This window comes from Notechis scutatus, chromosome 3, assembly GCF_049901735.1.
Source record: "Notechis scutatus isolate UNSWTSFEM ecotype Mainland chromosome 3, rNotScu1.2, whole genome shotgun sequence".
In the NCBI taxonomy this organism is placed as follows: Eukaryota; Metazoa; Chordata; class Lepidosauria; order Squamata; family Elapidae; genus Notechis; species Notechis scutatus.
Genome location: NC_142011.1, coordinates 21,049,916 through 21,068,824, shown reverse-complemented (window position 1 = coordinate 21,068,824; position 18,909 = coordinate 21,049,916). Strand labels below are relative to the sequence as shown.

The 18,909-nt window shown below is 38.8% G+C and overlaps 1 protein-coding gene across 5 annotated transcripts in view; it reads right to left on the bottom strand.

Moving 5' to 3' along the window:
• The window catches only part of NFATC2 (nuclear factor of activated T cells 2), a 191,416-nt gene that overhangs the window by 86,759 nt on the left and 85,748 nt on the right, over positions 1 to 18,909 (bottom strand). For all 5 annotated transcript variants that reach the window (XM_087959279.1, XM_087959280.1, XM_087959278.1 and 2 more), the window contains exon 6: positions 15,495 to 15,635. In XM_087959279.1, coding sequence (XP_087815405.1) covers positions 15,495 to 15,635 — 141 coding nt within the window. The remainder of the gene's footprint in view (positions 1 to 15,494; positions 15,636 to 18,909) is intronic.

The window sequence follows — 18,909 nt, the reverse complement described above, 5'->3', positions numbered from 1 at the left end:
GATGATGTTACATGTTAATGAAACATCTGCAAGCAAACAACCAAACTCAGAGATCACCAAGGACTCCACATATTATTCTCATATCTCTTCCCTTCAGATGTACCAAGATGTTATTAGCACATAAGTATAGTGAAGCCATTCCATGAACGGCATGGTGGCCTAGAGATGAAGATGCTTGCTACACACTCAGGAGGCTGAAAGTTCAATCCTAGGCAGCGACAGATTTTTCTCCATCAGGGCGCAAAGAGAAACTATCTGCTGTGAGCCTCACAGAGACATCAGGAAGGGCATTGGCAGTAAACACTCGGCTCCATTCAGTTGCCTTGACTCCACCCTGATACAAAGGATTAAGGGTTGTAAAAGTGAAGCCATCCCAGCCATGCCTATAAAAAAGGCTGCCCACTCATATCAAAAGATGTTTCTTTGAGTGATATTTCTACTATGTAGTACAATGGTGGGTTTTGTTCTGATTTTGCATGGAGGCATAATATGAAATTAAGCTCTAGCAGATCTAATGGTGTCAGCACTCTTTACAGGATTAAATACATTTTTAAGGGAAATGTGTAATTCTATCTTGTTTAACTCAAGCTGTGATTGGACCACAAGCTTTGTGCCAAACTCTAGGAGAAGTCAAGATGTCAGCCTGCATTAGGTAAATCTTATTTGATCTATTACAGTACCCTTCCAGTTGTTTTGCTTAATTAGCCAATTAAAAGGTACCCCAAATCTGTACACATTACTCACAATCTCTTACTCATGAATAGGGGGTTGTGAAATGGCGGTAAAAATGTGCTTTCTGCCACAGCTTAGCTGAGCTGGCATAAGAGATCAACCAAGAGGTTTGGGAAATTCTCTTTGCATTTCTCACAAGCTTACTCTGAGGTTTTAGAGCAGCAACTTGACAGATTGTCAAATAAAGTGTCCAAAATAAGTAACATTTATTTAAGTTATTGTGGATGAAAAAAAATCTACGGTAGCTTCCAATAGTATATCTGATCCAATCAACACAAGTGGGATTCAGCATGAGTAATCAATCTAGGCTAACTTTGCCATGGACCTGGATTTATGTATGAACTTGCTGGCTTGGTTTCATGATTTTGCTTGAGGCATGAACTCATCTATTGTGGCTTATTATTATATGCAAACCAAGCCATTGTGCCATGCTGATTCCTCTTTCTTTATTTCTGCACTTAATTTGGTACTTAATTCCTAAAAAGACTCTGAGCAACTTACAAAAATAAAATTGTGGGAATTTTACAGGGAAACAATTGTTTACTGCTGGGAATTGTTTACTGCTAGATACCTAAAATTGGGTCAATCTCCCAACTATGTCTGGGTGGCTTTCCAAAAGGCCCCCAGGGCTGGTAATGGAACACACTGCAAGGAGAAGGGTAGCTAGAGAATTGTTCAGCAACTTAGCAGAAAATGTAATGGTGTTGTGGCTTAATGTTATGAGTGAATGCCCCAACAATGTTTCTTCAAACTTGACTCCTAATGACTTCATGGGTATATCTATATAGTTCTTCAGCAACAATAATGATTGGGTTTGCCTTAACCATCTTCCAGGGTATTTTTTTAAACTTCCAAATCTATCTTTCAGCCTTTGTATTTCCTAATAGTCTCTCACCCAAGCACTATCCCAATCCAACCAAATTTGATGTCCAAGTTTAGCATTCAAATTAAATAATTCTTAGTTAACTCCAAATGGGTCTATATCTCATCATAACCATTTTATGGTTCATTGTTCATGAAATCTAAATAGATAACCACGACAAAGTCCATTTGTTATCTGAATAGAATTATAGTAACAGAATATGTACAGAATTTGAATCCTGGCCCTTAGATCAGGGGTGTCAAACTCAAGGCCCGGGAACCGGATCTGGCCCACAGGGTGCTTAGATTTGGCCCATGGGGCCACCCTGGAAACAGTGAAAGACTAACCCATGGTGCCTCTGCCAGAAAAAAATGGAGCTTTCACTGGCAGAGGGTTGTACAAGGCCGTCGCAGCCAAAAATGGAGCTTGTGAGCCCATTTTTGCTGGCAGAGCATTTGGGCCACCACAGGTACCTCTGACACAAGTGATGTTGGAGCTGGCCATGCCTACCCTAGCCATGCCCCCTCTGGTCCTTAAGGTCAAACACAACCCTGATGTGGCCCTCAATTAAATTGAGTTTGACACCTTGCCTTAGATGAACTGTGAGATGGGCAGGAAGTACATCTGATAAATAAATTTGATAAATAAATATTGATCAGGACTGGTCTCAGTTATTATTTACCCAATCCTTTTCATGAGTCAATATTTTTGTCCTGAAGACAGAAAGCCTTTCCATTTTCTACTATATAAGTATTTGCCCCATCACTGACTTTAGGCTAAAATATTATATGAGATCTTTGTTACTGAACTACCATTTGCATTGGAGCGTAGAATTACTAGTGAGGCAACAATATGCTACTCCATAAAGTGTAAGCAAATCTTCAGCTACCTTTGAAAAGTCAACTGTAACTAACACAACCTTCTGTAAAAATTATTTTGGTTCTTAATAATCAAAGACCTGACTTAACAGTTTTCCTGAGTGCTTTCAAACTTAATGCATAGCTAATTCTGATGCTATGCACGCATGCTTTTTCAAAATTCCTATTCAGCCACCTCTAAATAACTTGGATACATCTGCTGAGGCTTCCAAAGTTATGTGTTAGAATCTCCCCATTAGACCTAGGTTAGCATAACCACAGACAATTAATTACATATCAGTTCTACCGACTTCTTGTAATCTTCCACAATTGATGGTCTGGTAATATAAGTTCTGGACTTCACCGAAGGTTGTCCTGATCAAGTAAAACAATTATCTTAAGCTGCCATTGTGATCTTGTACATGCTTAATCTTGTGCATGATTAATCACATAGTCATAGGGCATCTCCATGATCTTAGAAAAGCTGTTATAGCAGTTCAAGAGAATTTGATTTCCAGAAGTCAACAAAACATTTTCCTTCTTCAGAAGGGCTACATTCTGTGGTCACCTTGTTTGTTCAAGTGGATGAAGAGACCATAGTTATTTAAACAGGCCCAATGATGAACAGGCCAGTATTTTAATTTCACCAAGAAAGCACCCAAGGAATGACTCACCAAGGCCAAACATACATGTCAAAGTCTAGCTGGGAAATGGCCAGGGTTATTAATCATCCATGCCGTAGCCCAACCCCAAAACTGACATTTTGCACCCAGAGACTAAGTTTCGAGGCATCCCCCTTGCTAGCTCATCTGAACAGAATATAACAGTGGCTCAGCATTGAAACAGCATATACTGATCTGGTTCCAGGATTATTTCAACAAATATCTTATGTGACTCGAGAAACAACATAGAACAACAAAAATGCATAAATATTTAATGAAACAAAAGCTCCACTCAAAATAAAACCACTGGGAACCACCGTATAAAGAAATGAGTCACACCAGGATGTGATGACTAAGTGGGAGACTAGGGAATTCCACTCCGTGTGCCAGCTTTTTAATGGGATCAATTAGCTTTCAACAGGTGATAGAAGATTCTTTCTCTTCCTCCCTCTGCCTTTCCTCAGTTCCAAGACAAATGCATTAAAAGGCAGTTGCTGCTTTTAAACAAATACCCTACAAAGCTTGATAATCTCTGACAGGCTGGTTTCTAGGCGCCCCCGTAGTGTGTGTAGCAAGCCAGGGAATCCATGCCAGAAGTAGTTGCCTTTGTTAACAGAGAGCTTACCAGTTGCAAAATTCCAAAACCGTGTGTCATGCAGAGAGATTTTCCAAAACACTGAATTCCACGCTGTCACTGATTCTTTTTTAGTTATGGCAACTGAGTTTCTACGGCCACTCTTATTTTCTCTTGTATGTTTATTTTCGGGATTATCGCCCCCTCTCCACCCCCACCCTAATTTTACAAGATTTGTCTGGGATTCCCCTATTTTCCATCTGACATTTACTGACCATATTATAGAAATGCTTCTACAAGCAGTCAAAGACATGAAGAGCTGCAATAAAAAAGGTAGAAATTCTAACAGAACATTCACAAAGCCACATTCATCAATGTTCACATTATTCTCCTTGCCAAAACTGCCACAGCTTTATAATTCTGTTAGCTTCCATACAAGTCAGCTTTTTGTGAGGTAGTCCAGACAAGAAGCACACTCAGTAGTACTAGATTTAGTTTTATTTTATTTATTGTAAGGTAACATTAACAGAAACTTGCAAGTCTAAAAATATTACATTCTTTGAAAAAGTGACTAAATTGGTGAACCAATGAAATGCTGTGGGCACACTTTACTTAGACTTCAGTAAGGCATTTGGCAAAGGAGACCACATCCTATTTTTTGGTAAGATAAAAAAAATATGGATAGACAGCATCACCACCAGATGGATTTTTAAATAGCTGACCAACTATGTTGTTGTTAGTTGCAAAGTCGTGTCCGACCCATCATGACCCCATAGACAACGTTCCTGCAGGCCTTCCTATCCTCCACCATCCCCCAGAGTCCATTTAAGCTCACGGTGATTGCTTCAGTGACTCCATCCAGCCACCTCACTCTCTGCCGTCCCCTTCTTCTTCTTTTGCCCTCAATCGTTCCCAGCATTAGGCTCTTCTCCAGTGAGTCCCTCCTTCTCATTAGATGGCCAAAGTATTTGAGTTTCAACTTCAGGATCTGACCTTCTAAAGAGCAGTCAGGGTTGATCCCCCTGCAAGTTTTGATTGCCTTGCAGTCCAAGGGAATTGCAGGAGTCTTCTCCAGCACCATAGTTCAAAGGCCTCAATTCTGTGGCGCGCAGCCTTCATTATGGTCCAACTGTCACAGCCATACATTGCAAATGGTAAAACCATAGCCTTGAGTATACGCACTTTTGTTGGCAGGTTGTGTGACCAACCATACTCAACATGTAGTCTTCAATGGAACTATATCTACATGGAGGGAAGCATTCAGTGGTAACTCAAAATTATCTTAGGCCCAGTACTCATCAAGGTATGATTTAGATGAAGGGATAGAAATTTGCAGATGAGACCAAACTGGGGGATGGGGGGAATAGCCAATGCATTTGAAGATAAGCTCAAGATTCAGAAGGATGTTGACAAACATGAACACTGGGTCCTATCCAACTAAATGCAATTCAGTGGTTAGAAAAGTATGGTCTTATTCCTAGGCAAGAAAAAGAAAGGTATAGAATAGGTAATACCTGGTTCAACAGCAGTAACTGAGGCATATAGGTGTCCTATTGGACCACCACTTACATAGGAGCCAGCAATCTGCTGCAGCTGTGAAAAAAAACAGTGCTGCATCAACAGAGAGAGACAGTATCAAGATCACATGAAGTACTACTGTTTTATATTCTACTGGTAAGACCACATTTAGAATACTGCATCCAGTTTTGGTCACCACAATAAAAAAAAAAGATGATGAGACTCTAGAAAGAATGGAGAGAAGAGCAACAAAGATGATTAGGGGACTGAAAGCGAAAGAATATGATGAACAGTTGCAGGAACTGGGTATGTCTAGTCTAACAAAGAGAAGGACTGGGGTGATATGGCACTCTTTCAATATTTGAGGGTCTATCACAGAGAAGAAAGGGTCAACTTATTCTTCAAAGCCTCTGAGGCCTATCGGACCTCTAAAGTTATCTATCCATACTGCACAATATTGGGAGTATAATGTCAATAAAATAGAACAACTGTAAATATATGAAAATAACAGTAACTATATGTTTCTAGGGATTCAGGGCCCTGGGTGCAATTGTCCTACTTGCAACAATACCAGCCAGGGCAGAAAATTCACAGCTGCTAGATAATCATCACAAAGTCAAACTGTACTAGGTCAAAACAATCTTGAAGGCATGTCAGGAGGGATAGGGCTACTGTGACTGAATGGATGAATTTTGACACTTTTTCTGTAAGGCAATTTAGATTGTGCTGTTGTTGAAAACCAAGTAATCCTGACACTGCTTTGGAACCCGATATTCTGCAAAGCAGTACTTTCCTGGGAGACAAAAAACTGAATGCTCCTTCACTCAGCTAGGAATAAGGTGGATACCATCCCAATTTTCTTTCTAACATTATTTTCATTTGTGCCACTGGTAGAAATGTTCTATGAATTAAGTTATGAAGTAAAGAAAAAGGCATATTATATTTCTTTACTATCAAGAGATATTTTTTTTGTGGTGAAACATCTTAGGAAGATGATCTGGGAGGGGAATTATTTTTGGGGTCTGCAGGAGAGATGGGGACTTCAAAACTAAAAATAATCAAATGGTTTAGCAGAAATTAATCACATTGTTTATAAGTTTTAGGAAGATATCAAATGAGGTAGAAAATGTACAAAACATGGAGGTTTTGTATCAATGCACTATTCTTTAGTCCTCATACAGCTTTCTACAGCCTCAATTCCATTAACTAAAAAAGGGACATGAGAAGATGGAAATTCTTTGGAAAGTAAATTGAAACCTAGGGGTTTGGTTTTTTTTGGTGAATTAGTAAACTACAAGGATTGTAAAGAGATTCACTTGCATTAATGAAGTAACAGATGAACATCTGCAAATAAGATTCATCTTGGGGCCAAATCCCTTGCTTATGGAAACTAACTTGGGGGTTTTCTCCTTTGTTGAGTACATGCTATCATTGCGTCTTAAAACATTAGACAACCATCCCACCACAAAATCGATTTTCCCTATTGCCAATCCCTATCCTGCTTCAACAGCCTCCGCTCCCAGTTAGTCACTTGATAGAGGAATATGGAAATACCCTCAAAGAAGGAATGCAAGAATCCTTAAGTAAATATCAACTTAACCCTGGGAAGGAATAGAGGGTGAGAAAAAAACTGAAGACAACTTAATCTTGATTCTGTTTGGTATAAGAAAACACAGAAACACCAGATAAACAATCAAGCAGTAAACAATGTCATAATCAAGGAACTACCAAGGATAAAACAACAACCCCATCAACGCTGACAGGGTAAGCTACTTCATATAAACAGAAAGTAAACCCCACACTCACTAGCATTACCTAGTTGGGTAATGAAATGTTTGCAAGAAAACTCAACAAGCACCGAAGATTCCAACGGCACATATTTTTAAATGTTAGCTAAAAGCTGAAGAGACGAAAGGGACATAAAAACTGAAACCTACTTTAAGGATCATTCCAGACTGCACTGTCTTCAAGAGTTGTAGAAACTTAAAAATTCACCCATTTATTTGATGCATTATCTGGCCTTTCCTAAAAAAGCTCAAAATCACTTATGTGGAAACATCCCTTTATTTTATCCCCATTAAAAAACATACACACCATGAGGCATGCTTAGCTGAGAGGGATGATTTGCCGCCAAGAACCCAATTCTATCATGCTAAGAGTGAACTTCAACTCATCACATATTCCCAGGTCTACTCATCTACCTTTGCACATTACTAACATTCCTTACCCAGAAAGTATTGCTAGTCCTATCACCATCATTGCTTTAGGGAGAGATATATAAGGAACTCTTAACACCATAAGGTTCATTTAAGCGAGTGCAATGTACATTCCACTTACTATGCATCATCCACAGATGGTGCAAAGCACACACACATACTACATATGTATTGCACACATTGGTGCTTTTTTAAAAAAAACACAAGGGCTTTATTCAGATGCTGCTAGAGCACAAATTTGCAAACTCCCATTCCCCCAGAGTTCACTTCCTTCCACCATTTCCTGTGCCAGGTTTAGAATGACTGGGTCTTTTTATAAACTGCATGCTGATCTCATTAATATGTAGTGTAGTCAAGCCAACATAGTGAAGGTCAGTTATTTTCATGGCCCAGCCTCAATGTATTGCAATTAAACACCTACATTACTTTCGGGTTGAGATCCAGATGATGCAGACCAGTGGCTTGACTTTCTCTTTAATTAGACAAGAAGGTTGGAAATGATAGCCTACAATTGCTGATCTAAATTGTCATTTGAATTGGAAGACACAGGTACAAAATCAAAGTGGGATATCTGTCCTAGTCAAAGGTCTGGAAGCCGCATTTGATTGTGGGGAGAGGGATAGTCTTGTGGCTAGCTATGGAAATTAAAACTTGGCTGGTTCCCCTAGCTCTATTTTGAGATTGTTATCTCAAAATAAGAATCTCAGAGAACATAAGATATTGAGTAGATTAACTGCATGAAGCTGAGAAGAAACTTAACTCTCACTATAAAAAAGATGTTGAGACTCTAGAAAAAGTACAGAGAAGAGAAACCAGGATGATTAGGGGACTGGAGACTAAAACATATGAAGAAAGGTTACAGGAACCGGGCATGGCTAGTCTAGTGAAGAGAAGGACCAGGGGAAATATGACAGCACTGTTCCAATATTTGAGGGGCTGCCACAGAGAGAAAGGAGTCAAGCTATTTGCCAAGGCACCTGAAGGCCAGAAAAGGAATAATGCATGGAAACAATAATGCATGAACAAGGAGAGATTTAACCTGGAAATAAGGAGAAACTTTCTGACAGTGAGAACAATTGGCAGTTGTGGGACCTTCATCACTTGAGACTTTCAAGAAGAGATTGGACTCCCATCTGTCAGAAATGGTATAGGGTCTCCTGCTTGGGCAGGGGGTTGGACTAGATCAGGGGTTGTCAACCTTTTGGACCTCAGGGACCACCAAACTCATAATTTTAGATCCCAGGGACCACTAACTGGTTCTGTGGGTGTGGCCTAATTTGTGGGTGTGGCTTGGTGGTCATGTGACTGGCTGGGCATGGCTTGTATGTAAATATTATAAATATTTATATAAATATTGAATTTTTTATTAAAAAAGAGCAACTTTTAACCAAAATCAGGCAAAGCAGGCAGGCAGATTGAGTTGCTCACAGAATCACAGATTCATTCAGAGATCTATCTATCTGCCATCGGCTAGCTCAGTTTGTCACATAAAATTTGCTCACAAGCAAACTCATAAAATTTGCTAGCAAGCAAACTCACAAAATTAACTCACAACACACCATGCATGTAAATATTGAGTTTTTTATAAAAAAAGAGCAACTTTTACCCCAAATCAGGCAAAGCAGGCAGATTGAGTTGCTCACAGAATCATTCAATGATCTATCTTATCTTATCCTATCTATCTATCTATCTATCTATCTATCTATCTATCTATCTATCTATCTATCTATCTGCCATTGGCTAGCTCAGTCTCTCAAATTTGCTTGCTGTGAGTCTGCACTGAATTTGTTTGCAAGCAAACCTTCAGTCCTAAGGGAGGTCCCGCTGTACTTAAAAGCAGAGCCCACGATCTAAAGACTAGCTAGAAAGCAAGAAATACAACCATTTTCTGCTTTCTAGCTAATCTAAATCTCCCAGCACAGCAGAACAGATGATGGTCGGAAAAAGGTAAAATAGAAATTTAGCAGGCAAGCTTACAGGGTAAGGAGTGAGTGGGCAGGGAGGGTTCCCGTGGGCTATGTGGGTGGCACAGGCACAGCCTGTTTCTGTACAGCCTGGATTAATTGCTTGGGGGGGTGCTCTTGGGGTGAGATTTCTCTGTGGCCCACCAAAATTTTCTCACGGCCCACTAGTGGGCCGCGGCCCACCGGTTGGCGACCGCTGGACTAGTTGACCTACAAGGTCCCTTCCAACTCTGTGTCTCTGTATGTCCCATTTCCATCATACTAATGGGTACCTCCCTCCATTTCAGCTGCACACACTTAACAGTTACAAGTTAGAACTGTAAACAGGAGCCTTGCCAAGAGCTACAACTTATTCAAAGCACCTTTTTTTTCAAACCATTAAAACAGCCACATCATTTGCAGGGCTCATCACGTGGCTTTGAATGCTGCCTCTGGCTGTCTCCATTCCCCATGAGTCATCCAAGTGAAATGGAGAGATAAGGGAGCAGGCTTTCCTTTCCAACTGCTGGTGTGCTTTTCTTCTCTCTCTCTCTCTCTCTCTCTCTCTCTCTCTCTCTTTTTGGCTATTTCCTTTTTATAAAAATGCAAGTCTTTTCCTAGAATCAACAATCGAGGAAAATAACTGACAGCCTCACCAAGGACGCTAGGTAGCCCTTGCTCCAAGATCTTATAGTACTTTGGGTATCCTTTGAACTATTCATTAACATTATGTACAAAATATACAAGTCGAAGCCCGATTACAAATGTATGCATACATTCCCATAGATAAATCTACAATTTTTCTGTACATTTTTCTGTATTTGAATGCAGACAAAGTCTGCAGCTGCTGTGTATGAATGGAAACAAGCCCTTCAAAACCTTAATTCCAATGTAAAGTGGAACTTTGGAATTCCAAAGTTAATCTGCAATCATAGTAACCTACAGTAAGATGTGAACCTAGTAAAATAAAGAGTAATGAACAGGCCACTTAAAAAAAATATTGCATAAATGGAAGGGTGCAACGTTCAGAAGAACTGCCCTTCAGATTTGAATAGTTCCACTTGAAAGAGCAGTCTTCAAAACAAAGGAAGCTGTGTATTTATTAATTGGATGGGCTGATATGCTATTCCAACCAAATGCAACTTTGAGTAGCGTTCATTTCATGATACTGTAATTAGATTGCAGCAATTAAGGCTAGCAAAGGAAAAACAGTTATAGCAAAATGAAAACTATCTGACGTAGCAATGATGAATAAACCATCCTAAGTTAAGAAGTGTGAGCCAACTTGGTGTAGTGGTTAAAGGCATTGAACTAGAAACTGGGATACTGGGAGTTCCAGTCTTTTTAAGCAGAAAACCAGCTTGGGTGACTTTGGGCCAATCATTCTCTCTTAGCTCTAGGAAGAAGACAATGAAAAAATACTTCTGAAAATGTTGCCAAGAAAAATGCATCAACTTGTCCAAGCAGTTGCAAGAAGTCAACATTGATTTCAAAATGCATATACAAACTTAAGAATCTTGCTAGATAATCAACAAATTAATCAACAAGGCAGGCATGATGACATACCCTTACTATTTAGCAGTCTATAAGATTTGGGGGCAAATGTTTACAAGGATGGCATAGTTGCCAGGAATTTGCAGCATTACTATTAAAAGTATAACATTCTTAATGTAGACACCTGATTGTAGGGGGAAAAAAACCCTTGTTTAGAAATGAATAGGTGGTACCAAAATTGTAAGGTTTTTGGAATCAAGTGCAAACACTGTTCACCCAAGCTTTTAACTGTGGTGCTCTATCTCATTATTTTAATTTTTTTTAAAAAAACAACAGCTTTACAATGTTGGGATTTTACACATTTATGATATTGCAATTTAATGATCTAACAACATTTGAATTTCATGATTTTATAATGGTGGAATTTCAATCTTGTATTCCTGTTTGGAGATTATCATAGATACAATGGGAAAAAATCAACATCTGTTTAATAAAGCAATACGTATCTTGTTGCTCTCCAGAAACAACTAAACAACTAGATCTGCATATGTATATTCATATCTGCAGTTATGCTTTGATGTAATGGACTCTATAAAAATCCAGAACAAGGAAGCAAAGTGATAAAAGGGTTAGGTCAGCCTTACAACTGCTTTAATTCCTGTCCATTAAGATCCATGTGGCTGATTATCTAATAAAATAATAATTCCATTTAGAAATTATGATTACAGCTCTTATTCCCTTCTCTATTTTTTCTTTAAGCCATCAGTATTACCCAAACAATTACATTGGATACCAATGGCAAACAAGCTAGTTAATATTCTGAAGAGCATGTGTTTTTTCTGTATCTCTCTGTATGACATGAGAAACATAAGCAACTTATATAAATTGAAGAAAAGTTGGAAAGTTGAGCTGAAGATTTCCTTTCAGAAATTTCCATTATGACCACTGAGGTTTTCAATTTTTTTCTTCAAAGACTGTGGACTTATTTCTACAAATTGTAAAGTTTCAGCATGGAATACAAAGGAAGAGGAGGGACCGTTAGTCCTCTTCTCAAAGGTGTTTTTTTCAAAGGCAACTGGACTTCCTTTGTTTTTCCTTTTTTTGTTTTGTTTTTCCTTTTGCTTCTCATACAAGAAGCTTCTTCAATTCTTCAGAAAAACTTCTTGGATGAGAAATGAAACATCTTTAAGAAAAAAACAAAGAAAGTCCAGTTGCCTTCAGAAAAAGCACCTTTGGGACAACCTGGATGACTGAGAGTCTCCATAGATATTAGACCCTTTCTCTTTTCTTTTAAAACTCAAAACAGAAATGTACAGGAGTCCTCTTTGGATACTTCTGAATGTGAACTAGTTCCTGAGAAGCAATAAAGCTAGAAGTAGCACCTTACTGATCCTTAAAGGTAACAGAACCTTTGCAGTAATCCATTAGGGGTGGGGATGCTAAATTATATCCTCTGTTATTACCATTGTTTCAACTGCTGCACTGCATATTTAAAAAACAAAACAATGAGTCCTTCCTAAATATTTTTTTTAAAGGTTGGATGTGATTCAGGTCAGAAATCAAAGCAGCTATTCAAAGCAAGCAACAGAAAAGAAAGGGAAGATATAGTAAAGATACGGCCCAAAAAAGACATGCATATTTATATATGTAAGGATTCAGCAACTGATAACTTCAGGGCTAAATTTGCAGCTGCTATTAAGAAGATTATGATTTGGAGGGAAGAGCAAGAGTATTCGGGAGTATCAAAGAGACCATTGGGGAGTGCAGCAAATATTTGAGTGAATATATGTATGTGTGTGTATGTGGATATGGATATATATACACACACAATTATCAGTTGCAGAGGAACAAAGGCAAGAAAGAGAACAACTCTGTGATGTGGGAAGTCAGTGTGTTGTGGCTCAACAAACTTGCTATGTGTGTGTGTTTATGTGTGTGTGTGAGAGAGAGGGGGGGGAGGGAGAGAAAACACACACACATTGCAGTGACTGGCCCTAGTCTTGACTTCCATTCTGTACTTCCTTCCTCTTTCCTCTCTTTAACAAATGTAGTCTTGACAATCTTAATTTGTGGCATGCTTTACTGTGAAAAAAATGTCATGGTGTCAGAATTGGAGCTTCTATGTGTCTATTGGAAATTTAATATTGGCTTTCTAAGCATGGCTGTTCTTACTCCCCACATACCTTCCTCCCTTAATATTACAGGGGAATTTGTTCAAATTGGGAACAGTGTTTTCACTTGTGCTTGGCTGCAATTGGGGCAGAAGACACTTCCAAGAAATGATAAGCTGCTGTTCTGTTACATTGTGCTGGGATCCGCAGCTTTGAACACCCCAAAAGCATCAGTGGTCACTGTGAGAAATTAAGTACCAGACCAAACTGGATCTTGGCCTGACCCAGCAGGGACAAAGATTTATAACATTTGCAAAACAGAAATAAAATAAAGATCTATTTAATTACTTAAGGGTAGTAATATCACTGATTAACTCTTCCTAAATGCCCAATATGTTTTTTTTTTGTCATACAAGATGGTTGATCATATGAATCTCTAACTAAATACTTAATTCACTGAATTATCACTTGAAATACAGCATTTGCACTATACTTCTGGTTTTGTTTTTCTCCAATGCAAAGCCATAAATTCAACTGGGAGATTTCCCCCTCCCCCTTTTATTACAGTACTGGTAAAAGCTGAACAATCTGAATATTGTTCAACTCTGGTGATCATCCTGCAGGAAATCCAACTATGTGGTCACTTAGAGTCAGCACCAACTTCATGATGCATAATCAATCAATCCATGATCATGGTGCTGACAGCAACGGGTTGTCAGGAACTGTGCAGACTTGGCATTCAGTAGAAGTGCTGCCTCAGGTTTTTATATATGCATACAAAAGAGGAAGGCCTTCCACCCCTCGATGCTGGCCCAGCCATCTTGCAGAGTTTGACCTCCTCAGGGAGGCTGCTGTTGGTAGGAACAAGAACTCTTGACCCATTTGCACAGATATCTCAGTGAAAATTCATTTAAACAGACCTATCATCAAAGCAAATCATCTATTATTCTTAGTCACGATTCCATTTTTTTGTTCTGGTTTCCCAGTTTCTGTTGATTAACAATCCCTTCTTCTGACTCATGCATAGCTCATTAAAATTCTTGAAATATTTCTACCTCAAAAGTCTCGTTTGGGAGTAAAAGGTTCATTTGGGAGGACATTCTTGCAAAGAGTTCTGTAAGGGATCACCATGTAAGTATACTACTCAATGTACAGTTTTAATACTAGTCACCTCAGATTGCCAACTTTTATATGTGTCCTTACTATAATAACCACTTTCCTTTAGTAATGTGACAACAATTTTATGCATTCAGCCTTTGGAAAGACTGTCGTATATCATATGCTGTAAAATGAGATTAGTAGTAACCCAATGTTTTCTTTCAGAATTACTTATCTGAACTGGGGAACCTGCAGAAGAATGGGGAAGTGATTCCAATATCTTCACAAGTTGTGTACAGTGAACTTCCCTCAACAGACATCCCCTGCCTCAGATGAACATAACACCCTTTGTGCACAACAACAGAAATCTGCCAAACTAAACACATCCCAATGTAATGCACTCCAGAGGTGTTGGAATTGCTGTTTCCAAAATAACTGGACAACATGGCTGACAATGTTAGTTGGACTGGACTATTTCTAAAACTGGAGGACAGCAAATTGAGAAGCAATAGCCTAACCTACCTCCCAGGGAGGACTTCAGGTTGTGGGTAGAATGCTGTATTTGAAAGAAAGGAAGAAACAAACCTGAAAGAAATCAAGGCAGCTGTTGGTAGAATTTATTGCTGACTTTGACATGCTTCTAGGGTTTGCCATGATGGAAAAGCTAGCAAGTAGGTACCATCTAGAGCAGGGGTGTCCAACCTTGGCAACTTTAAGACTTGTGGACTTCAACTCCCAGAATTCCTCAGCCAGCTATTCTGGAAGTTGAAGCCCACAAGTCTTAAAGTTGCCAAGGTTGGACACCCCTGATCTAGAGTATCCTGAAGAACCTCAAAACACAGTGGGTTGGGCTGAATTAGTACTTGGGGAGCCACTATGAAAATCTCAAGGTTCTAGGCTATACTGGAAAGTAAAAACTGAAGCTATAGCAAATCGTGTACTTCTATTTGGTTATGGAAGTTGTGGATATGCTCATATACTGCAGTTATTAGTAATTGAACTTGACCTGATGGAGTTTTTACCTTGTTTTATATAACAAGTTGTAAGAGGCAGAGAAGACACCAAGGACAATTTCTACCCCTTAGAATTATAGAACTGGAAGTGATGTATCAGGTCATCAAATCTACTGCCACTGCACACAGCAGGATTCACTACACTAACTCTGATAGATGATCATCCAGATTCCAGTTGAAAATCTCCAACCTCTTTGTTCAGGTTTGGTTGCTCGGTACTGAAAATGGGATGCTAAGCTATCAAGCTACTTCACTGTTTCTTTCTGACTATCTTTGTGAAAAAAATTATAATAAAAGAGCTTTCTTACCTACAGTTGCTGGCCCTATTTTAACATTATTTTTAAGATTGGGTCCTTCAAGGCATGGTTTTCCTTAATCAGCCATATGAGAGAAAAAATGAAAAGAATGCCATACCTGGTGTCTTCTCTGTGAAGATGACTTTGGATTCTGCTGTAAAATTCTGGCCGGTTAAAATCATTTGCTGTCCACCGTATACAAGGCAGGTGTCCACATCTTGTCTTTCAACCATTGGAAGTTCATGAGCCGAACGCTGAGCTGTGGACAAAATACAGACTAGAATTAATTAAATCTTTTTTTTAAAAGTGGGAAATTTCAGAAGTACTCACAGATTCTATTTTATCAATATTGCCATTCCCTCACTGTCAAAGAACTTATCTGGAAGACTCTTTTTTTTCTTTTTACAACCCTGTAATCATTTTTATCAGGGTGGAGTCAGGGTGATTGGATAGAGCTGAGTGTTAACTGGCTGGATGCCCTTCCTGACACCTATGTGGAGTTTGCAGCAGATATTTTCTCTTTGTGTCCTGATAGAGAAACATCTGTTTTGTCTAGGATTGAATTTTCAAACTTTCGAGTGGGAGGCAAGCATCTTCACCTCTAGGCCATCCTGCCACTAATCTGGGAGACTCAATGAAGGGCTTAAAAATAGAAGAGGAAACATAAATGTATACTGAAATAATAATTAGGAACTAATTCCAGAACTACAGCTCTGCTGGCTGTCAGCTTTGGAATCGTTATTAAAAGCTGCCACACAGCTGCGGAGGATTGGAGGGGACTGATGTTGTTTGAGTAGCTCTCAGTAGATAAAATAGATTCTGTAGAATAAAATAGATTCACAAGGTCATTATGAATGGCACAGCAAGAATTGGGGCTGAAGGAGGATTGGTTCACGTGATGTATGATGTGGAAAAAATGGGATGGGTTGTAGGTTGGGTCCTTGTGGGAAGTCTGGGGGGAAACTAGTTTCAAAATTCCACAGAAGTACCAATTTCTATTCTAATAAAAGTACTTTGAGATTATGGTTGTCTTGGAGTTACTGGCTGGAATGGATAATCTCTGGAATGCTGACATTGGCCTTATTCCTCGTCTCTAACAAACAAGAACTCAGAACATGGAATCAGCCCATGTTTCATTCCAAGCCAATGGCCAAATATTCAATTGTACATATGTTACAATCATGAAACCTAAAATGTGCCACCTGCAGACTCAATTTCAATCAATAGGCCCAAATTATTTATAGTGAGCTGAAACATAAGTTATTCCGAGATGGAACAGGACAACTTTCTCAATCAGCTAAGTAGCTAAACAGGGGTGTCAAACTCATGGCGTCAAGTTGTTGTCATGTGACGTATCACGATTTTTTTCTCTCCTTTGCTAAATAGGGAGTGCATGGCCAGCGCGTGACACATCCAGCACGGGCTGCAAGTTTGACACTCCTGAGTTAGAACATACTTTATCTTGTATTTCACTAGGATAAGTAAGAGCAGAGGAATCTGAGACAGGGAGCTAAATTGCAGAAAAAGGTGTTGCAGAAAGTCCAATTGCTTATTCTTGTAAGGCACCTTTGATGTGCATTTAAAAAGTGTGAAGTGTCTATATAGCACTTTTGCATTTAACCCATTTTGCCTTTACAATAAAATCTTTCAAAAGGAAAGAAAGGATTGGAAAGAGGTAGAGAGAGACTGAATTCACAGATTCAAGCTAGCCAGGTAAATTTTGAGTTTCAAATCCCTTCTTACTTAAATTCACAGAACAACCAACAAAGACCCTTCAGTAACAACTTATCTAGACCAATCCTTTGCCATAAGGAAAGACATCTTGTTCATGAAATATCCACCCACACCATAATAAAGATCCAGCTAGTTTCCTCGCTGGACTATTCCTTGTGGTAATGAAATTTTCAGAATTTCACCTTTCATCAGATTGGTGCTTTTTTCTTCTTTCACCATTGAAAAGATCAAATATTTTCTTTGGGCTGTTCCTAATACCTCTCAAGCTGTTGTTTAGATTAAGTGACCTAGAAGTTCAAGATCTGAATTCAAACTCCTCAATTTTAATCTCATCCCTTCAATGAAGATCTCTGGAGAATTTTGTTCAACATCTTAATAATCTCCTTAACCAATTGTGCTTTGTCTTGTTTCATGGATTGCAAACTAATTCATGCAGCCCTTCTGCTTAAAGATTTTCTACCACTTCTGCTTGAAATGAACAATAGCCATGGTTGCAAAGAATGTCTCCAAAATATACCACAAGCAAACATCCTTTTTAGAGATATCATCACTTGCCCTACAATTTGTACACTGATGCATAAAACTGATGACAAAGTCTTCACAATTTCTTCATTTGAAAGTTTAATCGTGTCAAGTTTTTAGAGGAAGTGACAGCAGTAGCTTTCTAAATGATGAGCAGGAAATGAGAACTACACTATGGCAGAGTAGACATGCTAATATCCCAGCTTTCAGTGGCTACTAGAGAGTAGAAATAATTGAGATTAGTGTCTAGATATTTTTAATGAATAAAATGTATAATTTCTGGGTAAAACTATGGATTGGAAGATAACTGTTTTCAAACATGTCTTTACTTATTGTACCAGTAAAACAAAATATTTGTAGCTCAGGATTGAAATGGTGCTCTTTGGTGCTCTCTCATTTTAGTGGACTTGCCCACTAGAATATAAACTGAGAGCAAACCCAACTCCTTACTACAACTGATGATGGTTTGGGTAATGAAAGCTCAGAGAGGATTAAGGATTATTCATTTATATACAGCAGTGTATATGGAAATTCTTATTCATCCAGGTCATAGTTGTCCCAAAGGTGCTTTCCCCGCCACCCTCCAACTGTATTTTATAAAGGCAACTGTATTTTGCCTTTCAAAAGAGCTGTGGTGGTGCAGTGGTTAGAATGGAGTATTGCAGGCTAATTCTGCCGACTGCCAGCAATTTGTTTCTCACAGGCTCAAGGTTGACTCAGCCTTCCATCCTTCCAAGGTCAGTAAAATGGGGACCCAGACTGCTGGAGGCAACATGCTGACAATGTAAACAGCTTAAAGAGGGCTGTAAACTACTATGAAGTGGTATATAAGTTTAAGTGCTATTGCTATTTTCTTGTTTTTTTTCCTTTGAAAACATTCCGTTTCTCATCCAAGAAGCTTCTTCAGTTCTAATTAACTGGTAGGGAATTCTTTAAATAGCTGGAAGAAGCATGCTAAAAAGGTCTTTGGAGTTAAAATGCATATAAGAACACTTATTTTAATTAGACACTATCAAGTGCATATCATAGACAAAAATCTGTATACTGTAAATATGAATTTCCATATATTTGAAAAACAAGTGGGAATTGGGAGAAGAGGTCTGTGGTTGGTTGTGTGTACTATGATGCAGTCTGATGATCTCCAGTTATATTGGACAACAATCATGAGTATTTTTGACTGTGTTGGTATGAATTACTCAACACATCTGGAGGACATCATGTCTTTAGATTTCTGCCTGAACAGTTTTTGCTGTTAGTCTATTAAAACTTAACTTGAT